This window comes from Pelophylax lessonae (assembly GCF_965119305.1).
Source record: "Pelophylax lessonae genome assembly, chromosome: 1".
Taxonomy (NCBI): Eukaryota; Metazoa; Chordata; class Amphibia; order Anura; family Ranidae; genus Pelophylax; species Pelophylax lessonae.
The window spans coordinates 140630871-140654008 of record NC_138768.1 but is presented as its reverse complement, the minus strand read 5'-3'; the positions used below and the strand labels follow the sequence as shown (position 1 = coordinate 140654008).

Here is a 23138-nt window from a genome sequence, read left to right as displayed (position 1 = left end):
TGAGGCGGCACTGATGGGCACTGATAGGCACTGATAGGCTGCACTGATGGGCACTGATGAGGTGGCACTTATGGGCACTGATGAGGTGGCACTTATGGGCACTGATGAGGAGGTACTAATATGCCGCACTGATGAGCACTGATAGGCGGCACTGATGAGCACTGATAGGCGGCACTGATGAGCACTGAGAGGTGGCACTGCTGGGCACTGAGAGGTGGCACTGCTGGGCACTGAGAGGTGGCACTGCTGGGCACTGAGAGGTGGCACTGAGAGGTGGCACTGCTGGGCACTCACTGAGAGGCGGCACTGACGGGCGGCACTGATGGGGACTGATAGGCGGCACTGATGGGCACTGGCGGATGGCACTGATGGACACTGACGGGTGGCACTGATGAGCACTGATGGGCAGCACCATCAGTGCCCACACTCAGTGCCCATAGTGCTGCCAGTCAGTGCTCATCAGTGCCTAGATCAGCAGGCACTGATGGACACTGACTGGCAGCACTATGGGCACTGATTGTGGGCACTGATGGCAGGCACTGTGGGCACTGATGGTGGGCACTTTGTGTATGTTTTTTACCTTGTGTAATCAGGGCACTGGTGATCAGTGCCCTGATTGCATTCTTCTGTGTCCCCGGCGGCTGATCGGCTCTCCTCCTGCCTCACACTGCAGTCTCCGTGTGAGGAAGGAGCGCTGGCGATGAGAGATGATCTCATATGTTTACATATGAGATCATCTCTCATTGCATGGGCCGATCACGTGGTAAATGGCCGCTGTGATTGGCCATTTACCATGATCTGTGATTGGCTGGCCAAGGGACACGGCCGACACAGATTTTCCCCGATGCGCGCTCGCGGGAGCGCGCGGGGAGCCTGTCACTGGGAGGCTGTTTAAAGACGGCCTCCCGAAAATTAGAGTCCGCGCTGCAGCCGTCTTTCGTCTATAGCGCGGACCGGAAGTAGTTAAAAAAACGGTGCACACGGAATCTGGTGCAAATGTGCATAGTAACCAATCAGCTTCTAGGTTTTTTTTCAAAACGTAATTGAGCATATTGAAGTCAGAAGCTGATTGTTTACCATGCTTAGCTGCACCAACTTCTGTTTGTTCCGGTTTTGTAAATCCACCCCATCGTATTTTAACACTGGTTCTATAGGAGTGTATTGCAATTATCATTTAAATGGATAGCGCAACATGGTTTTTATTATTTACAGTATTTTATTTTTTGGTTCATTGGCTTGTATTCAGATAAGTTCAGTGCAGCTTTCCAAATAGTTTATTATACCTAATAATTTTTTTTACTGAGCACAGAGTTTAACATAGTTAAAGTGAAACTTTAGGTAATAAATAAAAATGGGCGAAGCAACAGGATTTTTAATGCAGAAGAGACATGCTTCTGCATTAAAATTACCTAGCTGCCTGTCTGCCTATGTACAGTGAGCTGCAGCACCCTTATTTATAGCCCACCACAAGGAGGCAGCTCCATAACGACCTGGGAGTAGGCAGACTTAACACTTACCTTAACCCTAGGACAGCTACATGTCAGGATAAATGATACATGAACCTACCTAGCACACTACTGTACAAATTAACAGGAGGTAAATTGTACTCTGAAATTAGGCACCTGCCTACACATTTAATCTATAGGTATCTCAGTGTGTATATACAGTTGTGCTCTTAAGTTTACATACCCTGGCAGAATTTATGATTTCTTGGCCATTTTTCAGAGAATCCGAATGATAACACAAAAACTGTTCTTTCAATCATGGTTAGTGTTTGGCTTAAGCCATTTATTATCAATCAACTTTGTTTGCTCTTTTAAAATCATAATGACAACAGAAACTACCCAAATGACCCTGATCAAAAGTTTACATACCCTAGTTCTTAATGCCGTGTATTGCCCCCTTTGACATCAATGACAGCTTGAAGTCTTTTGTGGTATTTGTGGATGAGGCGCTTTATCTTCTCAGATGGTAAAGCTGCCCATTCTTCCTGGCAAAAAGCTTCCAGTTCCTGTAAATTCTTGGGCTGTCTTGCATGAACTGCACGTTTGAGATCTCCCTAGAGTGGCTCAATCATATTGAGGTCAGGAGACTGGGATGGCCACTCCAGATCCTTCACTTTATTCTGCTGTAGCCAATGACAGGTCGACTTGGCCTTGTGTTTAGGATCATTGTCATGTTGAAATGTCCAAGTACGTCCCATGCGCAGCTCCTGGGGTGATGAATGCAAATTTTCCTCCAGTATTTTTTGATAACATACTGCATTCATCTTGCCATAAGTTTTGACCAAATTTCCTGTGCCTTTGTAGCTCACACATCCCCAAAACATCAGCGATCCACCTCCGTGTTTCACAGTAGGAATGTTGTCCCTCTTATCATAGGCCTTGTTGACTCCTCTCCAAATGTAGCATTTATGGTTGTGGCCAAAAAGCTACATTTTGGTCCCATCACTCCAAATGACTTTGTGCCAGAAGTTTTGAGGCTTGTCTCTGTGCTGTTTGGCATATTGTAAGCGGGATACTTTTGTGGCATTTGCGTAGTAATGGCTTCTGGCGACTCGACCATGCAGCCCATCTTTCTGTATTGAGTCCTGTATTTCACCTGAAGTTATTTGTGGGTTTTTCTTTGCATCCCGAACAATTTTCCTGGCAGTTGTGGCTGAAATTTTAGTTGGTCTACCTGACCATGGTTTGGTTTCAACAGAACCCCTCATTTTCCACTTCTTGATTAGAGTTTGAGCACTGCTGACTGGCATTCTCAATTCCTTGGATATCTTTTTATATCCCTTTCCTGTTTTTACAGTTCAAACTACCTTTTCCCGTAGATCCTTTGACAATTCTTTTGCTTTCCCCATGACTCAGAATCCAGAAATGTCAGTGCAGCACTGAATGAAAGATGTAAGGGTCTGTCAGGAGTCCAGAAACTCATTGACCTTTTATACACACACACCAATTACAAGCAAACAGATCACAGGTGAGGATGGATACCTTTATTAGCCATTCAAAGCCCTTTGTGTCAACCTGTGTGCATGTTATCAGGCCAAAATCACCAGGGTATGTAAACTTTTGATCAGGGTCATTTGGGTAGTTTCTGTTGTCATTATGATTTAAAAAGAGTAAACACAGTTGATTGAAATGGCCCCAGCCAAACACTAACCATGAGTGAAAGAAAAGTTTTTGTGTTATCATTCATATTCTCGGAAAAATGGCCAAGAAATCATAAATTCTGCCAGGGTGTGTAAACTTATGAGCAAACCTGTATTGTATAGTATTGACATATACCACTGTTCTGTATCTTTAGACTGGGTTCACACACATCTCTAGTGTGGCCGTGGCCTGCACTGGAAAAGGGTCCTGTGCGTCTTTGGCTCCGTTTCAGGTCCGAATTCAGGCAAAAATCAGGCAAAAAAAAAACGCAACCGGGCCACTGATGTGAGCCGGGGCCGCAGCTAGTGTGAACCTGGCCTTAGTGAAATAACCAGAAGAAATAAAACACATTTTTTGTCATTCTATAATGTCCTACCTTTTGCTCATTATACACATTACAATCTAATTTAATTTGATCTCATTTAGATCTACATACAACCATGCATTGCAAGGGCTGGCTTGATTGGATACAAATAAATAAATTGTTTAGGTGGGCACTCACATGATATAGTTTTGGTAAATCTAGAGATTTAAGACACCCTGTACAGTTAGAATATATTGTGTAGATTTAAGACATCTTTTCTTGATAATTAGGACATAAAGATGCATATCTTGTAGAATACTACTTTTTAAGCTATTGTGTATTGTAGCTGAGACACCCCCCCTTTTTTTACCCCACAATTTAGAGAGTAGTGCACACAGAGAAGCATTTCTTCTGTATTCAATCCTGAAAAACCACAAACATTACCACAACCACAATAGATGATAGGAATAGCATGCCTAATGCACGCTCCCAACAGTGCTTGCTCCACAACTAAAAAGTGAAATATCCGTGTTCAATATATATTCCTAAAGAAAGAACAATTAATCGATATACTGTACATTTCCATATGCCCAATCAATATATCAAAAAGACATCCACATGTGAAAATGAATCAATAATAAGGCATGAGTGCCAGTCCAGAAAAGTCCATAAAAAGATAAATATATAAAAATATAGTGATCTGTGAAATTCAGAAAGTTCGGAAACTGATAAGCTATCTGCCAGATTCCTTCCCAGTAGATGGTATACACAATCACAAACCAGTATAGCCGGTTAAAAAGGGTTGGCTAATGCTTTACAACAGCTTCTGCAAGGTATTGAGGTAACCTGTGACAGTTAGTTGTGCATTTCAAATCAATTTAAATTGTTTAACCAGACATGCCTTACAAAATGTTTTTTTTTTCTGTGTATTTGTATTGCTTGGAAAGAAAGTAATATAAGCTGGTACTCCCTTTTATTTCAGGATCAAGAGATACAGTTCAGTGCTTTTCCTGTGGGGGATGCTTAGGAATATGGGAAAAGGATGATGACCCCTGGAAAGAACATGCAAAGTGGTTTCCTGAGTGAGTTTATGTTGTTTAAAGTAAAAAACTATTTAAATCATTTTTAATATTCAAACTCACCCATCCATCCATGTCCCCATGCTTTATTTTGTTGAGAAATCACTGAAAAGCAACCCCTTAGCATTTGTAGCCATGGCCAACTTAAGTAAGGGCAGATGATTCCAGGGGCATTTATGGTGTACTTCCTGTAATCCCAGGGCCGGCGATACCCATAGGCTAGGTAGGCGCCAGCCTAGAGCGCACATCAGCAGGGGATGCTTCCTCCCCCCATGAGTTAAGCGCTGATAGTGAGGCAGGCTCTTTTCTCCTGCTCAGTCCTCCAGAGATCAAAGGCAGCAGGGGAGAGGTGAGCTGACGGTTGCAAAAGTGTTTCCCCCGCTCACTCCCTCCCTTTCTCCTGTCAGCAGTGCGGGAGAAGAGAAAGCAGCTCGCACCAGCTTCCTGCTCTCTCTTCTCCCCATTGGCCACAGCAGAGGGTGAATGAGAAGTGACTAGGATCTAGGGGAGCATCATGGGACACATAGTCCCGGAGGATTGGTGGCCCTAGCCTGTGGACCTAAGATTTGACAAAAACAGATGCAGGGACCCGAGAACTGTAGCGTATTGCACTGCTGCTAGCCTGACTGTATACTACCCTAGCCTGTCTGTATACCACCCTATCCAGTCTATATACTACCCTAGCCTGTCTGTATACTACCCTAGCCTGTCTGTATACTACCCTAGCCTGTCTGTATACTACCCTAGCCTGTCCATATACTACCCTAGCCTGTCTATATACTACCCTAGCCTGTCTGTATACTACCCTAGCCTGTCTGTATACTACCCTAGCCTGTCTGTATACTACCCTAGCCTGTCCGTATACTACCCTAGCCTGTCCATATACTACCATAGCCTGCCTATATTCAACCTTAGCCTGGCCATATACTATCCTAGCCTGTCCATATACTACCCTAGCCTGCCTATTTTACCCTAGCCTGTCTATATACCACCCTAGCCTGTCTTTTTACTACCCTAGCCTGCCTGTATTATACCCTAGCCTGCCTGTATACTATCCTAGTCTGTCCGTATACCACCCTAGCCTGCCTGTATACTACCCTAGCCTTTCCATATCTATGGCGTGAGCGGGCTAGTGTCACCATTTTTTGTTGTTAGGTCGGGTCAGGAGGCGCAGGTGCGAGCCTGCAAACCACGACTGAAGAAATAGGTGGAGCCGCACCACAACAAATGGAGTCAGGGTCAGAGTCAGGGGAGGGGGCGGTGGTGTTCTAAAAATTTGTCAGACCCATGAAAACTCCAGACCCTCGTCACTTCCGGTTACGCAACGTCATAACCCAGCTGATGCGAGCCCAGGTGTGCATGCGCACAAGGCATTTTCAAGGTCCGATAAAATTCCAAGACTTACGAACAGCTGACTGAGAGGAGGAGGGGCTGAGGTGGGACGCACACACCGCCGCGTCATCGAGCAAGGAACATGTTGCAGAGCGGACTTAGAGGAGGGGGGAAGGAAGTGAATACTCATACTAAATAGTAATGATAAAAAAAAAAAAATAAGAAATACTAAACATTTTTTATCATTACTATTTAGTATGAGTATTCACTTCCTTCCCGCCTCCTCTAAGTCCGCTCTGCAACATGTTCCTTGCTCGATGACGCGGCGGTGTTGTAACATTTTCCCGCGGCGGTGTGTGCGCCCCACCTCAGCCCCTCCTCCTCTCAGTCAGCTGTTCGTAAGTCTTAGAATTTCATCGGACCTTCAGAATGCCTTGTGCGCATGCGCACCGGGGCTCGCAGCAGGGCTCGCAGCAGCTGGTGGTGACGGAGCGTCCCCGGAAGTGACCGGAAGTGACGAGGGTCCGGAATTTTCATGGGTCCGACTAAATTTTAGAACAGTGGGCGTTAAAATGTGGCTTCCCCTAGGGTGTCAAATCCTTGCACCAGCCCTGTGTTTTCCATTTGCCTTTAGCTCTGGCATGCAGGCAGGAATGTGTGCTTAGCAGAGGAATCTCCTCCCCTCTTCATTAGATGAAAGAAAAAAATGCCCATGAATATTCTTGGGATGTATAACATAATTTTGGCCTAGGTCAGAAACCAGGAAGAAATTAAAGAAATGTAAAAAAAAAAAAAGTTTAAAACAATTAAATATAATATACCTCCTATCTATTTACTAACGCTAGCAGCATAAGGATTTAAAGTAGTTAATGCTGATTTCAGAGAGTTTAGTTTCATTTCAAGCTTGATTTTGTTGTCACTGGGTTATTTAAAAGAATGATTTTTATATATTAATCTAAAATTCAAACGGACTACAGCTAATAAATCAACACAATTTTTCTTTTAAAGGTGTACATTTCTAAAGAGCAAAATATCTCAAGAAGACATTCAGCAGTATGTTCAACATGAGCTGAGATATAATGGAATAATGGTAAATACAGTATTTGGTATTGAAAGAATCGTTTTCAATTTTCATTGTCTTCATCGAATTGCAATAGGTGTTTAAATTTCGATCATTTTACCGCTTTTCAGTAAACTTACTTGTCTACTGCCCACCTTAATGCTCAGATTTACCTGAAGCATCCTTCAACTTAAATCACAAGCAGCAATTCTTTCATGTGATCTTAGACCTTATTTCACAAAGTTTTTTTCACTAGGCAAAGAACATTCCTAGCATACAAAGTACTTTGGTTTTTCATCTGGGCATTGCTGTAATGCACCACTGCACCACTTTCCTCCTGCTATTATACTAATGACCCGAGAACCCCATTTTCTGATGCAGGAGAAATTCCAAAATCAAATGTTAAAAGCAAATAAAATGTTTAAGTGCTTTCAAACAACATTCACCCCATCTCTGATGGCATTATCAAACATACTAATAAGATTTATTGTAGGTAAGTGGTCCGAAATTCTGCAGAAGCCCATTTCCCTACAGCTGTGGGACAAGATCTGGTCTTCTGCCTTTAAATCGTCTAGATGCGTGGTGCAGAGAGAGACGACATTGAAAATTTTGTGGTTCTGGTATAGGACTCCAGCTAGATTACATAAAATTGATCCATCGTTTCCGGCTACCTGCTGGCGCTGTAGTGATGGTCTAGGCACACTATATCAAATGTTTTGGCAATGTCCTCTCATACAACCTTTTTGGGAAATGGTGGGGTCAAAGATACAGTCGGTGACTGGCTTGTCTCTCCCGCTTGACCCTCTCCACTACCTCCTGGGCCATCCCTTCCCCGGGGTTTCCAAACTCACCAGGCGCTTGATCTCCTACCTTCTAGTAGCGGCCAGGAGGGCTACCCCGTTGTGCTGGCGTCAGCCAGGACCCCCTGACATGGCTCTTTTCCAGCGTTTGGTGATGGAGATTCTTGACGGCTACAGTACAAAATGAAGTATCTCGCTTCAATGCTATTTGGGCAGATTGGGATCTACATGTTTCTGATTTGACATGATCGTACCTCTATACACTACCGAATAGTTTACCACTCTTCCCTTTATGCTACTCATTTCTATGCTCTGATTTATGCTATGGCTGGCTTTCTGGCGTTTCTCTTGAGCTTACTGAGATTGCTATGTAATACTTTGTAATGTTCTGTTTATAGGGTTATCCACCCCTTGTTTGTTACTTATATTTTGTTTTCTTCAATAAAAATACAATTTAAAAAAAAAGATTTATTGTGCGAACGATTGTAGGACAATCCACCAGTGGATGGCCAGCTTTAGGTCTTCTGCAGAGGATTAGAAAGAACTCAAGTTAACATGTTTACAATTAATTTTCGTTTCTTGGAATAGTTGTAGTTTCCTGGAGTTCAGCTTTAACCAAGGGATTCTCTAGTTGAAAGCATCTTATGTGTATTCCTTATCACTCTAGATTGTAAGCTTGTATGGTTACAGCTCTCCCTTTTATTGTGTATTCAAGTAATCCCTGTCGTCAAAGTAATAATATTGACTTTGTAAAAACACTCTTTATATATAACTTTTTATATTTAGCTCATTTATATAACTTCCAGCTACTTATACTCCAACAATAATTCATTGTAATTTTGTAGTATTCATAAAAATATTATTATACATTTTTTATTAGGTAGAAACATTCACAGATTTTCTGGATCATGAAACATTAGCATTGCCAGGTAAGTTAGGCACCTAAAACCTAATTTGTTTGAACATTATAAATTTATAATCTGTCTTTTGCATATTTTGTTCCAGTTTGTGTTATAGTGTCTTTCCAGCCAAACTTTATTTCTAGTTTTGGATAGAGCAGGGTAGGATTAAGAACATCTGCTACCTAGAGCTCCAGTAGAGCGATTGCTTGTCACTTCCTGTCCTACTGACTGGTTTTGCCAAACAGGGAGGAAATCTCTAATCCCATTTTATTCAAGACTAAAGCTGGCCATAGATGGATTGAAATTCAGCTGGTTCAGCAGTGACTGAACAAATTTTTCGATCCATGTATGGCCGTTCCTTTTCAGAAGATGTTGATCTAATGGTAACTCCTCCCAAACGGGAAAATTTGAATGCGATCAGCGGCTGCAGTGGTGATGAGTGTATTTTGAGAGCGGAGGAGTTTCACTGGCTGAATACAATAGCACAGCCACCTCAAATGTGTGGATAGAGGAGTCCTCTAAAAAAAAAAAAATAATTAGTTTTATGTTAGATGAGTATTGTTAGGTGGACACATCACAAGCAATGTACGTCTAGTCAAAAGTTTTTTTTTTTTTTAATATTTGGAAAGAGTGGGGAAGGATTAGAACTCCAGTGTGGTTTTTTATGCTGTCTGGGCTCCATTAGAGGGATTACTACTCACCTCCTGTCCGGCTGAGTATGGTTTAGTCAGACAGGAAGTAAAGGGAAATCTGTAAGGCCCCTCTCACATGGTGCGATCAGGTCCGCCTCTCCATTTTTTAGGCGTACCAGACTGGACCCTCAATTCTCCTCTATGGAGCGGTGGGTGTATATGGACATGTGTCCATTTACACCCACCTACATCCAGTCCGATCCGCTAAAAACAAACGGCTGTGGATCCGTTAACCCCTGGCTGATTGGATCAGATGGCAGTCGGGTGTAAATGGACAGGTGGTCTGTTTATATCCGACCACCCATATAAGAGAGCGGGCTGTGTCTGTGTCCACTCTGCATAAGCGGAGTAGACACAGAGCAGTCATCAGCAGACAGATCCCCTGCTGAGCAAGTGGACTCCTTGCAAATCCGCCATGTGTGAAAAGGGCCTAGCAGGGACACAAACAGGAATAGAAATCTGACTAGCTTTAATTTATGTTACTAAAGAGAAACATTTTATTTCTGTCCATGTTGTTAGAGTAAAATGTTGTCAGCAGGACAAAGTGAGCAGAAACCTCTCTAATGGAGCCCCAAATAGCACTAAATGTCAGAAAGGGGTTCTAAACCTGGGCTTTACCTAAGACTAAAAAAAAGGTTTTAGTTGGACATTCATTTTAGGGTACCCATACTAAGGTCCCAAAATCAAACCTTACACTTCTTGACTAAATTGAATGCTGCAACAGCAATAATAAGAGAAGATTTTTATTTTTATGTAAGATGGATACTGTTAGGCAAACATACAGTATCACTAGAAGTGTATGCCTAGCCAAAACATGTTTTTTTTTTTTAAAAGATAAAGTGGGAAAAGATCAGGACTAGGGATGAGCTTAATGTCTGGTCTGAACACAATTTGGCTGCACATGCCCCGCTAGAGGAAAAAAAACACAGCAGACAGCAATTCAGCTGGTCTCATTGCTCCAATCCCAAAATAACAGATCCAGCAGATGACAGCTAATATAAAGGGGCTGGGTTTCTCAGGTGATGTCATTACCAATATATGGGCATTGCCATGTTATGGGTTAACACTGTACTTTTTTTTCTGTGAATGAATAGGATAGTATGTGGCCCTTACTCATCAACATGTGGGGGAAGGTAGTATCTGGGTGTTCCCTTGTTGTTAAAGGGGGCTTCCATATTCTGATAAATTTCTGTCTGCAGATCCTCAAACTACCAGGCAAGTGTTGTGGGCAAAAAGGCCCTTTTCCTCATCAACATGAGGACAAGGTGCTTTTCTAGGGGTCCTCCCCCTAAATAGGTACCTTCCCATGTTAAGGGATGTGACCTGGTATGAGTCACGTAGGGGAGAGCATACGCTCACCCATGTTTCCTGACCTGCCAGGGTGCATGCACAGATAAGGGTCTAATGTGGATTTTTTGGGGGGTTGGGGGGGGGCACACTTTTTTTTGTGATTTTTGCATGGGGCTCCCCCTTAAAACCCACACTAGACCTAAAGGGTCTGCTAAAGATTTTAACAACATTTTTTTTTTCCTTACTTGAGGCCCCTCTTAAAATTCTTTCCAACTGAAATTTTTCAATTTTAGTGACAATGGTTTCACTAAGCAAGAACTGACAGGGGTTCCAGCCTTCCTTTACTCTAATGAAAAGATGTTTCCTCTCTTCCTGTCTGGTAAAACTGTTGTCCATATGCTTCTCCGTAGGAACATTCTGGGAAATGAACTAAGCTTCCTGCGCCATTAACTGCCAGAAGAGGCGTGTGCCACGTCAACAGAGCAGATAGACCTGCTTCAGGTATATCTGCGCCACCTGTGCCAGTTTCTATATCAGACACAAATAGAAACTAGCTCAGGTCTGCATCTGTTTACCAGAGGGAATATGGCAGTTTCCCAGAAGGAGCAACCTTGTGACAGTGATTATGCATCATGAGCAGAGTCTTCACAGAGTTAACACCCTCCTCCCACCTGCCATTGAGCTGAATGGGGTCAGGTGGGGCAGTGGGGATGGCAGAGAGATTGAAGCATGCTCTCTGAGCAGTGCCTGCCATGTGGAGCAGCATCTGCTCCATGTTTTGAATTAGAAGAGTTGTACAGGCATTGGGCTTGCACAACTCTGTGAATTCGCTCCATTTAATTGAATACATTTAATAAATAAACCAAATGTATAACATACAATACATACATAAATAATTAATGTATGTACAGCAAAACTGAACCAACACACAATGGGAGAGATTTAAGAAAACTGGTGCATATACAATCTGATGCATCTGTGCACAGTAACCAATCAGCTTCTTACTTTAGCTTTTTCAATTAAGCTTTGACGATAAAACCTAAAAGCTGATTGGTTACTATGCACAGCTGCACCAGATTCTATGTGCACCTGTTTTAGTAAATCTCCTCCAATATAACTGTGATGTAATTCTATGTTAAATATAAAAGGATTACCTATTTTTCTTAATGAAATTGACAGTGCTCTTTTCCTCATAGGAACCACACTTGGACAGGCTCCGCTTTTTGAAAAATTGACCATGTTAAAAAAGCAGCTCATTGAAAAGTACACTGATACCACTTTCTTTAAAGTATCCCCATTCAAAGATTCCATTTCTATAGATCTCAACTTGCTTTTTGCTGACATATCTATTATGTTGAAGAACACCAGAAATCAGCCAGTGAGACAACTCATTTTACCAGACGTCCTGTCAGAGCTGAAGGACATCACTATGATAGAAGGAGAGGCTGGCAGTGGGAAGACAGCATTGCTCAAGAAAATTGCTATTCTCTGGGCCTCAGGGAAATGTCCTATTCTCAGTAGGTTCAGCCTTGTTTTTTATATTTCCCTTTCTTCCACTGAGACCCAACAATCTCTAAGTGACATCATCTGCCAGCAGCTAATTGGATCCACAGAATCTCTTACTGAAGAGATATTGGGTGAAATTATAGAGCATTTAATGGACAAAGTGCTGTTCCTTCTGGATGACTATGGCATGATGGATTCAACTCCGAGAGCTTTAGAGGAGCTCTTGTTGAAGAATCCTTGGAACCAAGTGACATTCGCAGTCACAGTGAATCCTAACAAGTCATGGAAGGTGCGACAATATGCAAATACTATAATGAATATTGGAAAATTCCCCCTATACAGCACTGTTTATTTAGTGAAGAACCTATTTATACATGACATTGAGTATGTCAAAGAATTTACAATGAAGCTACAAGTTTGTGAAAACCTCACATTCATTTTGCAAACACCTCTAATGATCCTTACTCAGTGTTCTTCACGAAATCAAAATCCTAGTGGCAGTACATTTTGTGACACAAATCTTTTTAAAACATACATAAAATATGGCATGCTGAAATTTCCTACTGAGAGAGAAGCAGTGATGTCACAGATGTCGGCATGTGGAGAACTGGCCCTCAAGGGTCTTTTTCAATCACAATTTCAGTTCACAGACAATGATTTAAGAGCAGCTGGAGTCGATAGTGACAGAGCCATCAAATATGGACTTTTGAGTAAATTCACAGCACAAAGGCTTCAGCCTATCTATGAGTTTTTTGATCCCTCATTCCAGGAATTTCTTGCAGGAAAGAGACTAAGTGGACTATTAGAATCTGAAACATCAGAAGATCTGAACAAAGGTCTCTATTACCTTCACCAGGTTAATACTTTACTCAAACTTATAGGACGTTACAGCTATTTCATGAAATACGCCGGAAGCATCTCTGCAGTGGCAACTGTAAAGATGTTATCATTCGTATTTAGCCTGTATGATGATCCCGAGGCACTAGATTGCCATTTAGAAAACAGAGAACATTTGAAGCAACATCCAGAGCTTGAAGTGGAAGAAGAGATGTTTATTTTGAGCCTACGCAAACAAATTAAACTAACCACTTCTTTATTATGCATGGATCGTCTGATGACATTTGCTGTTGAAGCAGCCATTGCATGTCAGGGTCTTCCTGACTGTGCTCCTGTGATCATGCAATTTCTTGCTGGGAAAACTGCCACCTTCTCTATAAGGTCTGTGTTTAATACTTCAAGAAGTATCCTGACTTTCATAGAAAAATTCCCTGAAAGTATTAGTGTACTGAAATCGTTTGATTTTATCATGAACAATTCAAATGAAGAATACAAAAGAATAGATGTCTCAGAATTTAAAGGCTTTGCAGCATATGGAGCTCCTACTGTGGAAAGTGACTATTCATCTGCTTATCTGTCACTCAGTGATCAAATGCAGTACATTGAAAAGAAAAAGGCTGTTGCGAATCAATATTTTTCACTTTTACCCCAAAGAATTGAAATCAGTGATGCAATTATTCGTCCATTTAGGGGACTTGGTAGGCATAAAGTGCCTACGTTCAGGTTGATAGCAAATTATATTACCAATGACAACTTTTCTTCAGATGAATTTCAGAAGCTTCATGTTCTGTTCTCAATGTCTAATCATATTGAGCTTATTTTGGAAAACTGTGGAGATTTTGTGAAGCACATTGGCCCAGCAATTAGGCAGTTCTTGAATTCTTTTAAAGTACTGAGCTTCAATAACACATATCTGAGTACAGAGGAGCAAGATTTGGTACTTCAAATGTCTTCTGTGGAATCCTTGGAGATTAGAAACTCTGACCGTTCTTTTTATCCTGGTATGGTTGTTCTTTATGCTTTTATTTGTAACTACTATTACAACAGGGATGTGCGGTAAGGTCAGTGGCTGGTAAAGCACTGGCTAGTATCAGAGCCAGATACAATCCCCACATTATTTAGTGAATAAACCCCCATCACCACTTAGTGAATAAACCCCCACAGCGTAGCCGAGTGCTGTGAGATGAAAAATTTCACCTTCAGCCAATTGGGTTACGCTTAAAAACCCGTGCATCAGGACGCAGGCAAGCAACCAGATTCCCCCAAACAAATGAACGTCTGGTGAAAGGAATCGATTGGACTGCAGATTTTTTTTTTTTATTTCTGCATTTTGTAACTGCTGAGATTTTACTGGTCAAGTACAGGGCTGTTACAGAATGCAGAAATAAAAAAAATAAAAATGACACTGTGCTCTATATAGCTACCAACATTCATGATTTTATTAAAGCAAAGTTCCACTCCAAAGTGGAACTTCTTCTTATCTGTCTCCTTCCTCCCTCCAATGCCATGTTCGGCACCTTTCGGGGGGAAGGGGGGCAGTCCAGCCCCCCTTCTCCTTCCTCTGCTTTCTGGCCAGTAACCGAGCACAGCAGCTTCGCACATGCGCATTTCGGGGCCCAGCCGTGAAGCCACAAGGCTTCACTGCCGGGTTCCCTTACCGGCAATGGCGGCGGCAGCATCCGACAGCCGATGGAAACAACGCTGGATTCCAGGACAGGCAAGTGTCCTAATATTAAAAGTCAGCAGCTACAGTATGTGTAGCCTTTCTCAACCAGTGTGTGGTGGCACACTGGTGTGCCGCTAGAGGTCCTCAGGTTTGCTGCGGGATCATGGGAGAGAAGGGCTGTCAGATGAGCCTGATCTCCTACCGAATTGTACAACGCCACTGTTAATCAGCTCCGTAAGCCTCAAAAGGGAAAGTTCCCCCTACAGTGCAATACCCGGCTGAATGGAAAAGGTACTGTGCTGGAATGTTTTCAAGAGCTTTATACATGTGTCTTTGTGTGTATACATCTTTGTCTGTTTGTGTATGTATGTATGTATATATATATATATATATATATATATATATGTGTGTGTGTGTGGCGTGTGTGTACATTTGGTTGTGTGTGTGTGTGTACATGTGTCTGTTTGTGTGTGTGTACATGTGTTTGTGTGTGTTACTTTTTTTCCTGAACCCCTCTATTCATCAGGACTGTTTTTGTAGGGCTTGTTTGTGATAGCAGCAAGGACTGCTGCTCCTGTAAAAAACAATCAACGCTCAGATCTCTTTTCAGAGGCATTTAACAGGTGGTAAAGAGGCAATATGTTGCCTCCTCACCACCTGTTTTTTTTTTTTTTCTTTTAAACGGTTTTTATTAAAGGCAAAAGAAACATGGTACAGCAATATGCAGTGGAAACAGTAGGTACATGCCTAGATAAAACATGGCGCATTGAGATACAAAACTGCTGTATATAACACATAAACAACATGTAGAAAATGCAATACGTATATGGGATCGACCCGGCGTCTCGTCTAGGATGCAATGAGGGTGGGCTCAAGCTGTAGGTGTGGCCGAGGCCACGCTGCGTGGATGGACCCCCACACAGAAGGGGTCTCAACCAAAACCAAGGTATAGCTCTTAAGTGGGTACACCAGGGGCCGAGTGGGGGGGGGGGCTGGGTTGGCAGGGTTGGAATGAAAGTGAGGTAAGTTGGGGAGGGTCGTGGGGGGGGGGGGCTGGGTTGGCAGGGTTGGAATGAAAGTGAGGTAAGTTGGGGAGGGTCATGTGGGGGGGGGGGGGGGTATCAGCAGGTGCCCGGAGGGAGTCTCACCACCTGTTTTAAGCCCGTAAATGAAGCATCACTACACTGCAACCATGTAATGCACACAGTTGCGGGGTGGTTGCAGGGCAGCCCCATTCACGTTGGATATACCTCCAGCTGCAGCCTTAGCATGTGTACACCCCCAGCTGCTGCCTCTGCAGCTAAAGGGGGAGAAGTTGGGGGTGGTCAAAACAGTTCAACCATGTGGTTTTACCGCCCTTGCAACCTGACATCTGAACAAGCCCTTGGTTTACACCTGTGTGGCTGCATGCTGCATGTATTGCATCCCATTCATTTCAATGGGCTTCCCCACCCGCTAAAATGCAGGGAAAGAAGTCCCCGACCCTTTTTTAAAACTGTAGTAAATTGGGGAATTAACCGCGCTAAAGGAATAAAACAAACAAGCAGCAACTTCAAGTGTGACCACACCCTAAAGAATATATGTAAATCAAGTTGCGCTAATGTGATCTATGGAGGTATAAAGTCCACAAAGTCCCAATATTGATGACAGATGGAAAATATCTTGGGTAAGATCCTGAACTCGACTCCCTTAAGAGTGTACGCTTACCAGATTGAGGTAAGAATAAAGCGGATATGCTTAATCTTGTCACTTTGATAGATGATCCAGGCCTGTGTGAGCAGTGAACTCGGAGGTCATTGGATCATGTAAAAAATACAAACAAACGCAATAGCGTAAAACCCAACAAAAAAATATAGTATCACCTTGAGTGTGACTTAAAGTGGAGATTGGGAAACGTGTAAAAGGCTGCCACCAAGATAGCAGAGTGAAACAAAAAAAATTTTATGAAAATTTATAAAAATTTAGGGGTGAATAACCCTAACAAAACAGATGCAGGATAAGGTGCAAAAAATATTCCAGTTGGAGTTGCCTCTTACCAGACAAAATTAAATTATAAGCCCAAGTGAAAGATAAAGTGTTGAAGATATGTGTTTGGACCATCACCAACTAAATCAGCCTCTTACCAAAAACAAGTTTAAAGCAAGTGTGTAGAAATCAATCCAAGTGACACAGGATGCAATACCAGATAAGCACCAGTAGGGGTCGCCTCTTACCAGATGTTAAACTCAGTCAAGCTTGTATGGTAATCAATAATCGGGGTCCAAACATGAATTCTGGGATCCTCGCTTTCAACCATAGATTTGCCCAATCTGTTGCTACACACACTGCAGGTCAGGCTGGTTTAGCTCCGAGGTGACTGCTCCTGCATATTTTGGTTTGCACAAAAGTTATCGCTTCTACTAACTATGGGAAAGATTGTCATTTTTATTTATTTTTTTGTTTTTTAGTAATGGCACGCACCCAACTGCCATTTTTCACACTTTTGGGGGGACCAGTGACATTACTACAGTGATCAGTGCTAAAAATATGCACTGGTACTGTAATAGTGACACTGGCAGGGAAGGGGCTAACCCAGGGGCAATCAAAGGGTTAAATGTGAGCCTAGAGGAGTGCTTTCTAACTGTGGGGGGAGGGACTTTATATAGTTAAATAAACTTATTATGCTTACTTTCTCAGTGTAGTTGGTTTTGCATAGGGCAGCCTGGATCCTCCTCTTCTCGGGTCACTCTTCGCTGCTCCTGGCCCTTTCCTCCTGTCAAGTTCCCCCACAGCAAACAGCTTGCTATGGGGCCACCCGAGCTGTAGCTCCGTGTATCCATTCAGACATGGAGCTGCCATTCTGCCCCGCCCCTCTCTCTCCTGATTGGTTAACTGACTTTGATTGACCGCAGTGGTAGCCAGTCAGGAGGGAAAGTCCCAGACAGCCAAGGGGCATGCAGAGTTCGCTGGATAAAGATGGGGCTCAGGTAAGTATTAGGGGGTGCTGGGGTGGCTACTACACACAGAAGGCTTTTTATCCTAATGCATTAAGATAAAAAACCTTCTGACCTCACATCTCCTTTAAATATAGTTTTTTTTTTTGATAAGGCTGTACCTAATGCTGGCTCCAGCAGGCACTCTCAATCTGCTCTACTGGTTCCCCACAGCCTCCTCTCTATGGTGCTTCGAGCTGCAATTGGGAATTTTTTTTATCATTCAGACATGTTTATCTGGCCTGTATCACACAGGCTTCAGCTTGTGTTTTGAGCAGTGTGAACAGCAAATTTTGACAAAGCATTTGCAGAGTTTTCAGCAAGCTTTGTTGAAACTTTTAAGAAACCATTCAGCTCCAGTTTGTAAATATTAAACAGACCCTAATGGGAGTGTTGATTGCCACTTTAAAGCAAGCAGGCTTTTGACAGGCTTTAAGTGTTGATACCTGCTAGCAGCTTGTTCAAAGTGGCAATCAACACTACCATTACGATCTGTATTCAACATTTACAAATTTGAGCTGAATGGTACTTTAAAAACTTCAGCAAAGCTGCTCCTACACAAGTGCAAGCTTGTGTGAAATGGACTGTAGGCTTTACTGATATTTTGCCAAAATGTATTATTACTAAAATTATTTTAAAATTATAATGACTGCATCGTTTCTTTCAGAGATACTGATTTCTGGCATTCACAAATTTCCTGAATTGACTGAACTACTTTTAGAACTTCCTGAAAACCCAGAGGTTTTGGATCATTTACCAGATGAATTTCAAAGACTGCAAAAAGTGAAAAAGATTCTTTTTCTGTCTAATAAATTTGAACTCAAACCAAAAAGGTTTGGTAAGTGCAAATAAATGTCCTTATTAGATAATACAAGACTGTGAGACATTTAATAAAAGCGGGCAAATCTATGTACATGCACCTGCTATTCACTGTACATTACTAACTATAGATTTTTTGGCAGGAGCAGGACGAGTGAAAAAAAAGAGTTTTTTTACAGCTAAGATCCTTTTTTACAGGTTGTCCAAAGTGTAGCAAATGCGTGAAAGAGGGAGTTGAGTGTGTGTGGTTGGGAGGGTGGATGGGGGGTGTCAACTTAATGGATCTTTGAAAGTGAACAAAAGGATTGGGGGGAATAAAATAGCTGGCAGTGAGCTTTTTAAAAATAGTTTGTAGACCTTAACTGGACCCCCAGGCCTCAAAACTACCACGTGGGTTGCTATGACTACGATTATGCTCTTGCCTATTATCATATATGTAACTATGGACATTACTGGGATATGGATTTGGTGTAATAGTGGTAATAGGGACTTTATTTGACAAATGTGCCAGCAGCAAATGTGGGTTATAACGACTGTAAACAATCTCTGGAAAATGAGAGGCAAATGTTCTGAGATTATTCACCACTTTACAATTATGTACCCATACAGCAATAGATAATTCTGTATTACTGTAGCAAGTTACTGTGTAATACTGTGTCAAGTAGTATAGACAATGAATGATCAGAATTTAGTGGTCTTTCCCCTACATAGGTTCATTCATACTATTGTCAAAGTGTCTGAAGGAAGAATGGTTTTAGGCTGTTAAATGTGCCATGGCATGTATAAAAACCCTTCTGGCCTCCATATTAGGAGTTAGGTGGGCACCTGTTTTGCCACCCTTCAGCCTCCCATGTCAATAAGGCCTTAGGGTAGGTACACATAGCTCAGGATTTGAAACTTGACATAAGTAAATGTCTGAAAGTCTGCTGCACTGATGATTTGCTTGGTCCAACCTACCGATCTGCTTTGTCACAGACTTTTCTCATTGTGGGCCTTTATAGGGTTCATTATGGGTAAAGACTCCTTCTGAGTTCCCATATGTGGCCCAACTTTTACTTTTTTTTCCTTTTCTTTGGAGCATGAACTAAAACAGCAGGGCTTGCAAAATTTATATCAGACAGAGATGGCTGAAAAATTTTGTGTATCCAAGAATGAATCATTGATTAGTTCTTCCATACTTAATTCTACAAAATATGAAAAACAATACAAAATGATGATACCCAAAAGCATATGAAGTATTATTCTTAATAACAAGTGCTACTGCTGCCAAAAGTGGCATGTACCAGGATACGCAGCAAAAATTCCCAGGAGCATTTAATGTTCCAGAGAACTTGACCGTACACTGTAGAAAAAATGATGACTAGCCTAGTTAAAAAGCATTTACTGCATTTTAATAACTTGGCTAGGTGTGCATTTAGTTGGCAGATAGGCGTTTCTATACTAAAGATGCCGAGAAAGTGCCACTGTTGCTGCACTAATATTTACAGTTGGAGCTTTTCCAAGCTCTAGCACCCCGTGTGCATGATGCAGAGCCTTCTCCAGAGTTGCTCACTTAAGAGGCAGCCAAGCTTCTTGATAATTGAAAGTGTATTTTTTGACACAACTTTGTAGCTCTTGATAGGGTAGAGAAGGATTACAACTCCTGCCAGTTTATTTTTATCTATTTGTGTATCAGTGGAGACAGTTCCATTTACGTTGTATCCCACAGATTCAAAAATAACTTAAAGGAAGTCTCCCGAAGTAAAGGCCCGTACACACGTAGCGATTGTCGGCCGTAAATATTCGGCCAACATCCGATCGGCCGATTGTCGGCTTGTTAGTATGATGCTTCCGACAACCGACTGCGACTTTTCGGCCGAACAGAATCTGGTGTGCAGGCTTTAAAATTTTTGTTGGCCAACACCAGAATGGCCGATTGTTCCTCAGTCAGTACAGAATTCGGCCGACAAACAGCAGATGAGCAAGACTGGGCATGCTCAGAAAAGAAAAAACACACGGAAAGTTAACCATCACATGACATCACTTCTGCAGTCGGCTGTTGTTGGCCGACAAAATTTGTGTGCAGTCTTTAGCACTTTTCAACCGACAGGACAGCACCGGACAAAAGACGGCCGATCGTTCGGCCGACAATCGCTACGTGTGTACGGGGCTTAAGTAAGGCTTAGACAGTTGTCCCCAGAACAGGTATCCTCATTGTAAGATTTCCCTTTACTGTTAGTTCTGGGGCAACTCTAAAATGTTGAGTTTCACATAAAAAGGGCTTGGCCATAATTAGAAGTGCTAATATTAGTAATACTAGTAGAACTAGAAGTAAAGGCTGCCTTTACCAGCTTACAATGGGGGTTTTGTTCTGATACTCTTTCTAGCCTTCGTTTTTAATATTTTAATAATAGGTATTGTATGCCAAAATCTCTTACTTTCTTTCACAAATCACCTATGGGCCCAAGTGGAGCACCACCTCATGCAAAATCACTTGTAAAATAATAATAAATATGTTTTATATAAAATCACATGAATCGTTAAAATCTCATTTATAAAATGTATAAAATTGCCTAAAAAGTCAAATTTTTTTCCCTGGTTTGAGGAACCAAAAAACTTTGAAACCTTTACCAGCTAACTCTATCTCTATTACCCTTTTTGCTGCTCGTCCTATCCACCTCCATCATCCCCTCCTCAGTACTCTCCTTTTCCTCCAGTGATAACAGAAGGGATAGGGGTATGACAAAACTTCTGTTCTGAGTGTACCTGTGCAGGAGCATCACATCCTTTTCTGGTATCCCCACTATATTGCACCTTTCCTTCCCCTCCAGAATCCCTCTATATTAATATTATTTCAGGTACTTATATAGCGCTGTCAATTTACGCAGCGCTTTACATATATACATTGTACATTCACATCAGTCCCTGCCCTCAAGGAGCTTACAATCTAAGGCTGCTTTTTTGCACCTCACATTCTTAGCCCTGGCCCCCCTGTAGAATGCTTTTCCTCCACTTCCAACTGTTTTGCTCCTCTTTTCTACTTCTAGTGTCCCTCTTTACTGCTACTGTTTTCTGCTCCAGTGCCCCCCCCCTTCAACTGCTCATCTTATTCACCTCCAGCACTTACCCTTTACTGCTCTGACCCTACATTCCACCTACAGGCCCTCCTTGCATTGCTCATGTACCTCTGTATCCCCATTTACTACCCCTCTTCTATTGTGAATAGTCTTCCCAATATGTGTTCATTTAAAAGATATTGCCTGTATCATACAAATGGCTAAATAATGTTACTAAATTGCGTTTATTAATTATTTCTACATTGCAGTTCAGTTCCTCCGAAGCTTTAAAAACCTGGAATATCTGGACTTAGGTATAAATAATATGGATTGCGGTGATCTCATGAATTCACTTGTGACTTGTAAAAAGCTGAAAGAGCTGCATCTACATAGATCAACTCTACAGGAGAGTGACCTGAAATTTTTGGGTAAAGATTTGTTGCATTCGATGTATGTGAATTTGAGCTATAATGAAGGGAAAATAACAGTAAATGGTTCAGATATATAATGGAAGTGTCATTATTCCTAAGTTATATGTTACATTAACAGAGAGCACTCAGGCTGTGTTCAGGAGCCGCTCCCCTGAACAAAGTGCAAGCTCTGTTTACATATGCTAAGACTGTTCAGCAGCCTGCAAAAAAATATCCTTGTTTTGTTGTCTCTTTAAAAAATGATTTAGGTAGGCAAATTGAGTTATTGTTAAAGTAGAACTATAGGCAAAACTTTTTTCCCATTTTGGATAGAGCAAGGGAAGGTTATTTATTTTAGGTACTAATATAAGGCCGTCAATTTACGCACCACTTTACATATACATTATACATTCACATCAGTCCCTGCCCTCAAGGAGTCCCTAACTCGTATTCATACATACACATACTAGGGCCAATTTAGATAGGAGCCAATTAACCTACCAGCATGTTTTTAGAGTGTGGGAGTAAACCGGAGGAAACCCACGCAGGCGCAGGGAGAACATGCAAACTCCAGGCAGGTAGTGTCGTGGTTGGGATTCCAACCAGTGACCCTTTTTGCTGCTAGGCGAATGTGCTAACCACTACACCACTGAGCCTGTAATATTTCCATTAATTTCCTGTCCCATAGCCAAACAGGAAGTAAGAGGAAACCCCTGCAATTTAAGGGAATCCCTTGGGGACCCCCAGGTCACTAGAAATAGTGTCCCCATTGGAAGATTTCCCCTCAATTACTTTTCTGGGGACAACCAAAAATTTGGGATTTTATTTTACTTCCACTTTCAATGATAATGGTAAACAGAACAAATAGAGAGGGTAAGACCCCGTTCACACTGGGGCGACGCTACTTTGCCGGGCGACCTCATAGGTCACGGCGCGCTGCTCGCACCGCGACCTCAGAGCGGCCGGCACGGACTTCATAACATTGAAGTCTATGCAGGTCGCTCCAGGTTGCCTCAAACAAGCTCCGGACACTTTTTCTAAGTCGGAGCGACTTGTGTCGCTCCTATTAGAACGGGTCCGCAGCTTCTCTATGGAAGGCGACCTACGGCGACCTGTCAGGTGACCAGGTCGCCTGACCAGGTCGCCCCAGTGTGAACGGGGGCTGAATCTCCCAAACGAGGCACAGATAGCAATAAAAAACTGACAATCATTCTAATCCCTCTTCACTCTATCCACAACTAAAAAAAGTTTTGCCTTTATTTATACTTTAAAGTGATTATAAATATTC

General features: G+C 42.2%; 1 protein-coding gene across 1 annotated transcript in view; it reads left to right on the top strand.

Moving 5' to 3' along the window:
• The window catches only part of LOC309555197 (baculoviral IAP repeat-containing protein 1-like), a 55222-nt gene that overhangs the window by 8390 nt on the left and 23694 nt on the right, over positions 1-23138 (top strand). Inside the window, exons 2-7 of the mRNA XM_082257054.1 lie at positions 4433-4532; positions 6870-6951; positions 8602-8650; positions 11802-13949; positions 18254-18424; positions 21710-21868. Of these exons, the coding sequence (XP_082113180.1) occupies positions 4433-4532; positions 6870-6951; positions 8602-8650; positions 11802-13949; positions 18254-18424; positions 21710-21868 (2709 nt within the window). The remainder of the gene's footprint in view (positions 1-4432; positions 4533-6869; positions 6952-8601; positions 8651-11801; positions 13950-18253; positions 18425-21709; positions 21869-23138) is intronic.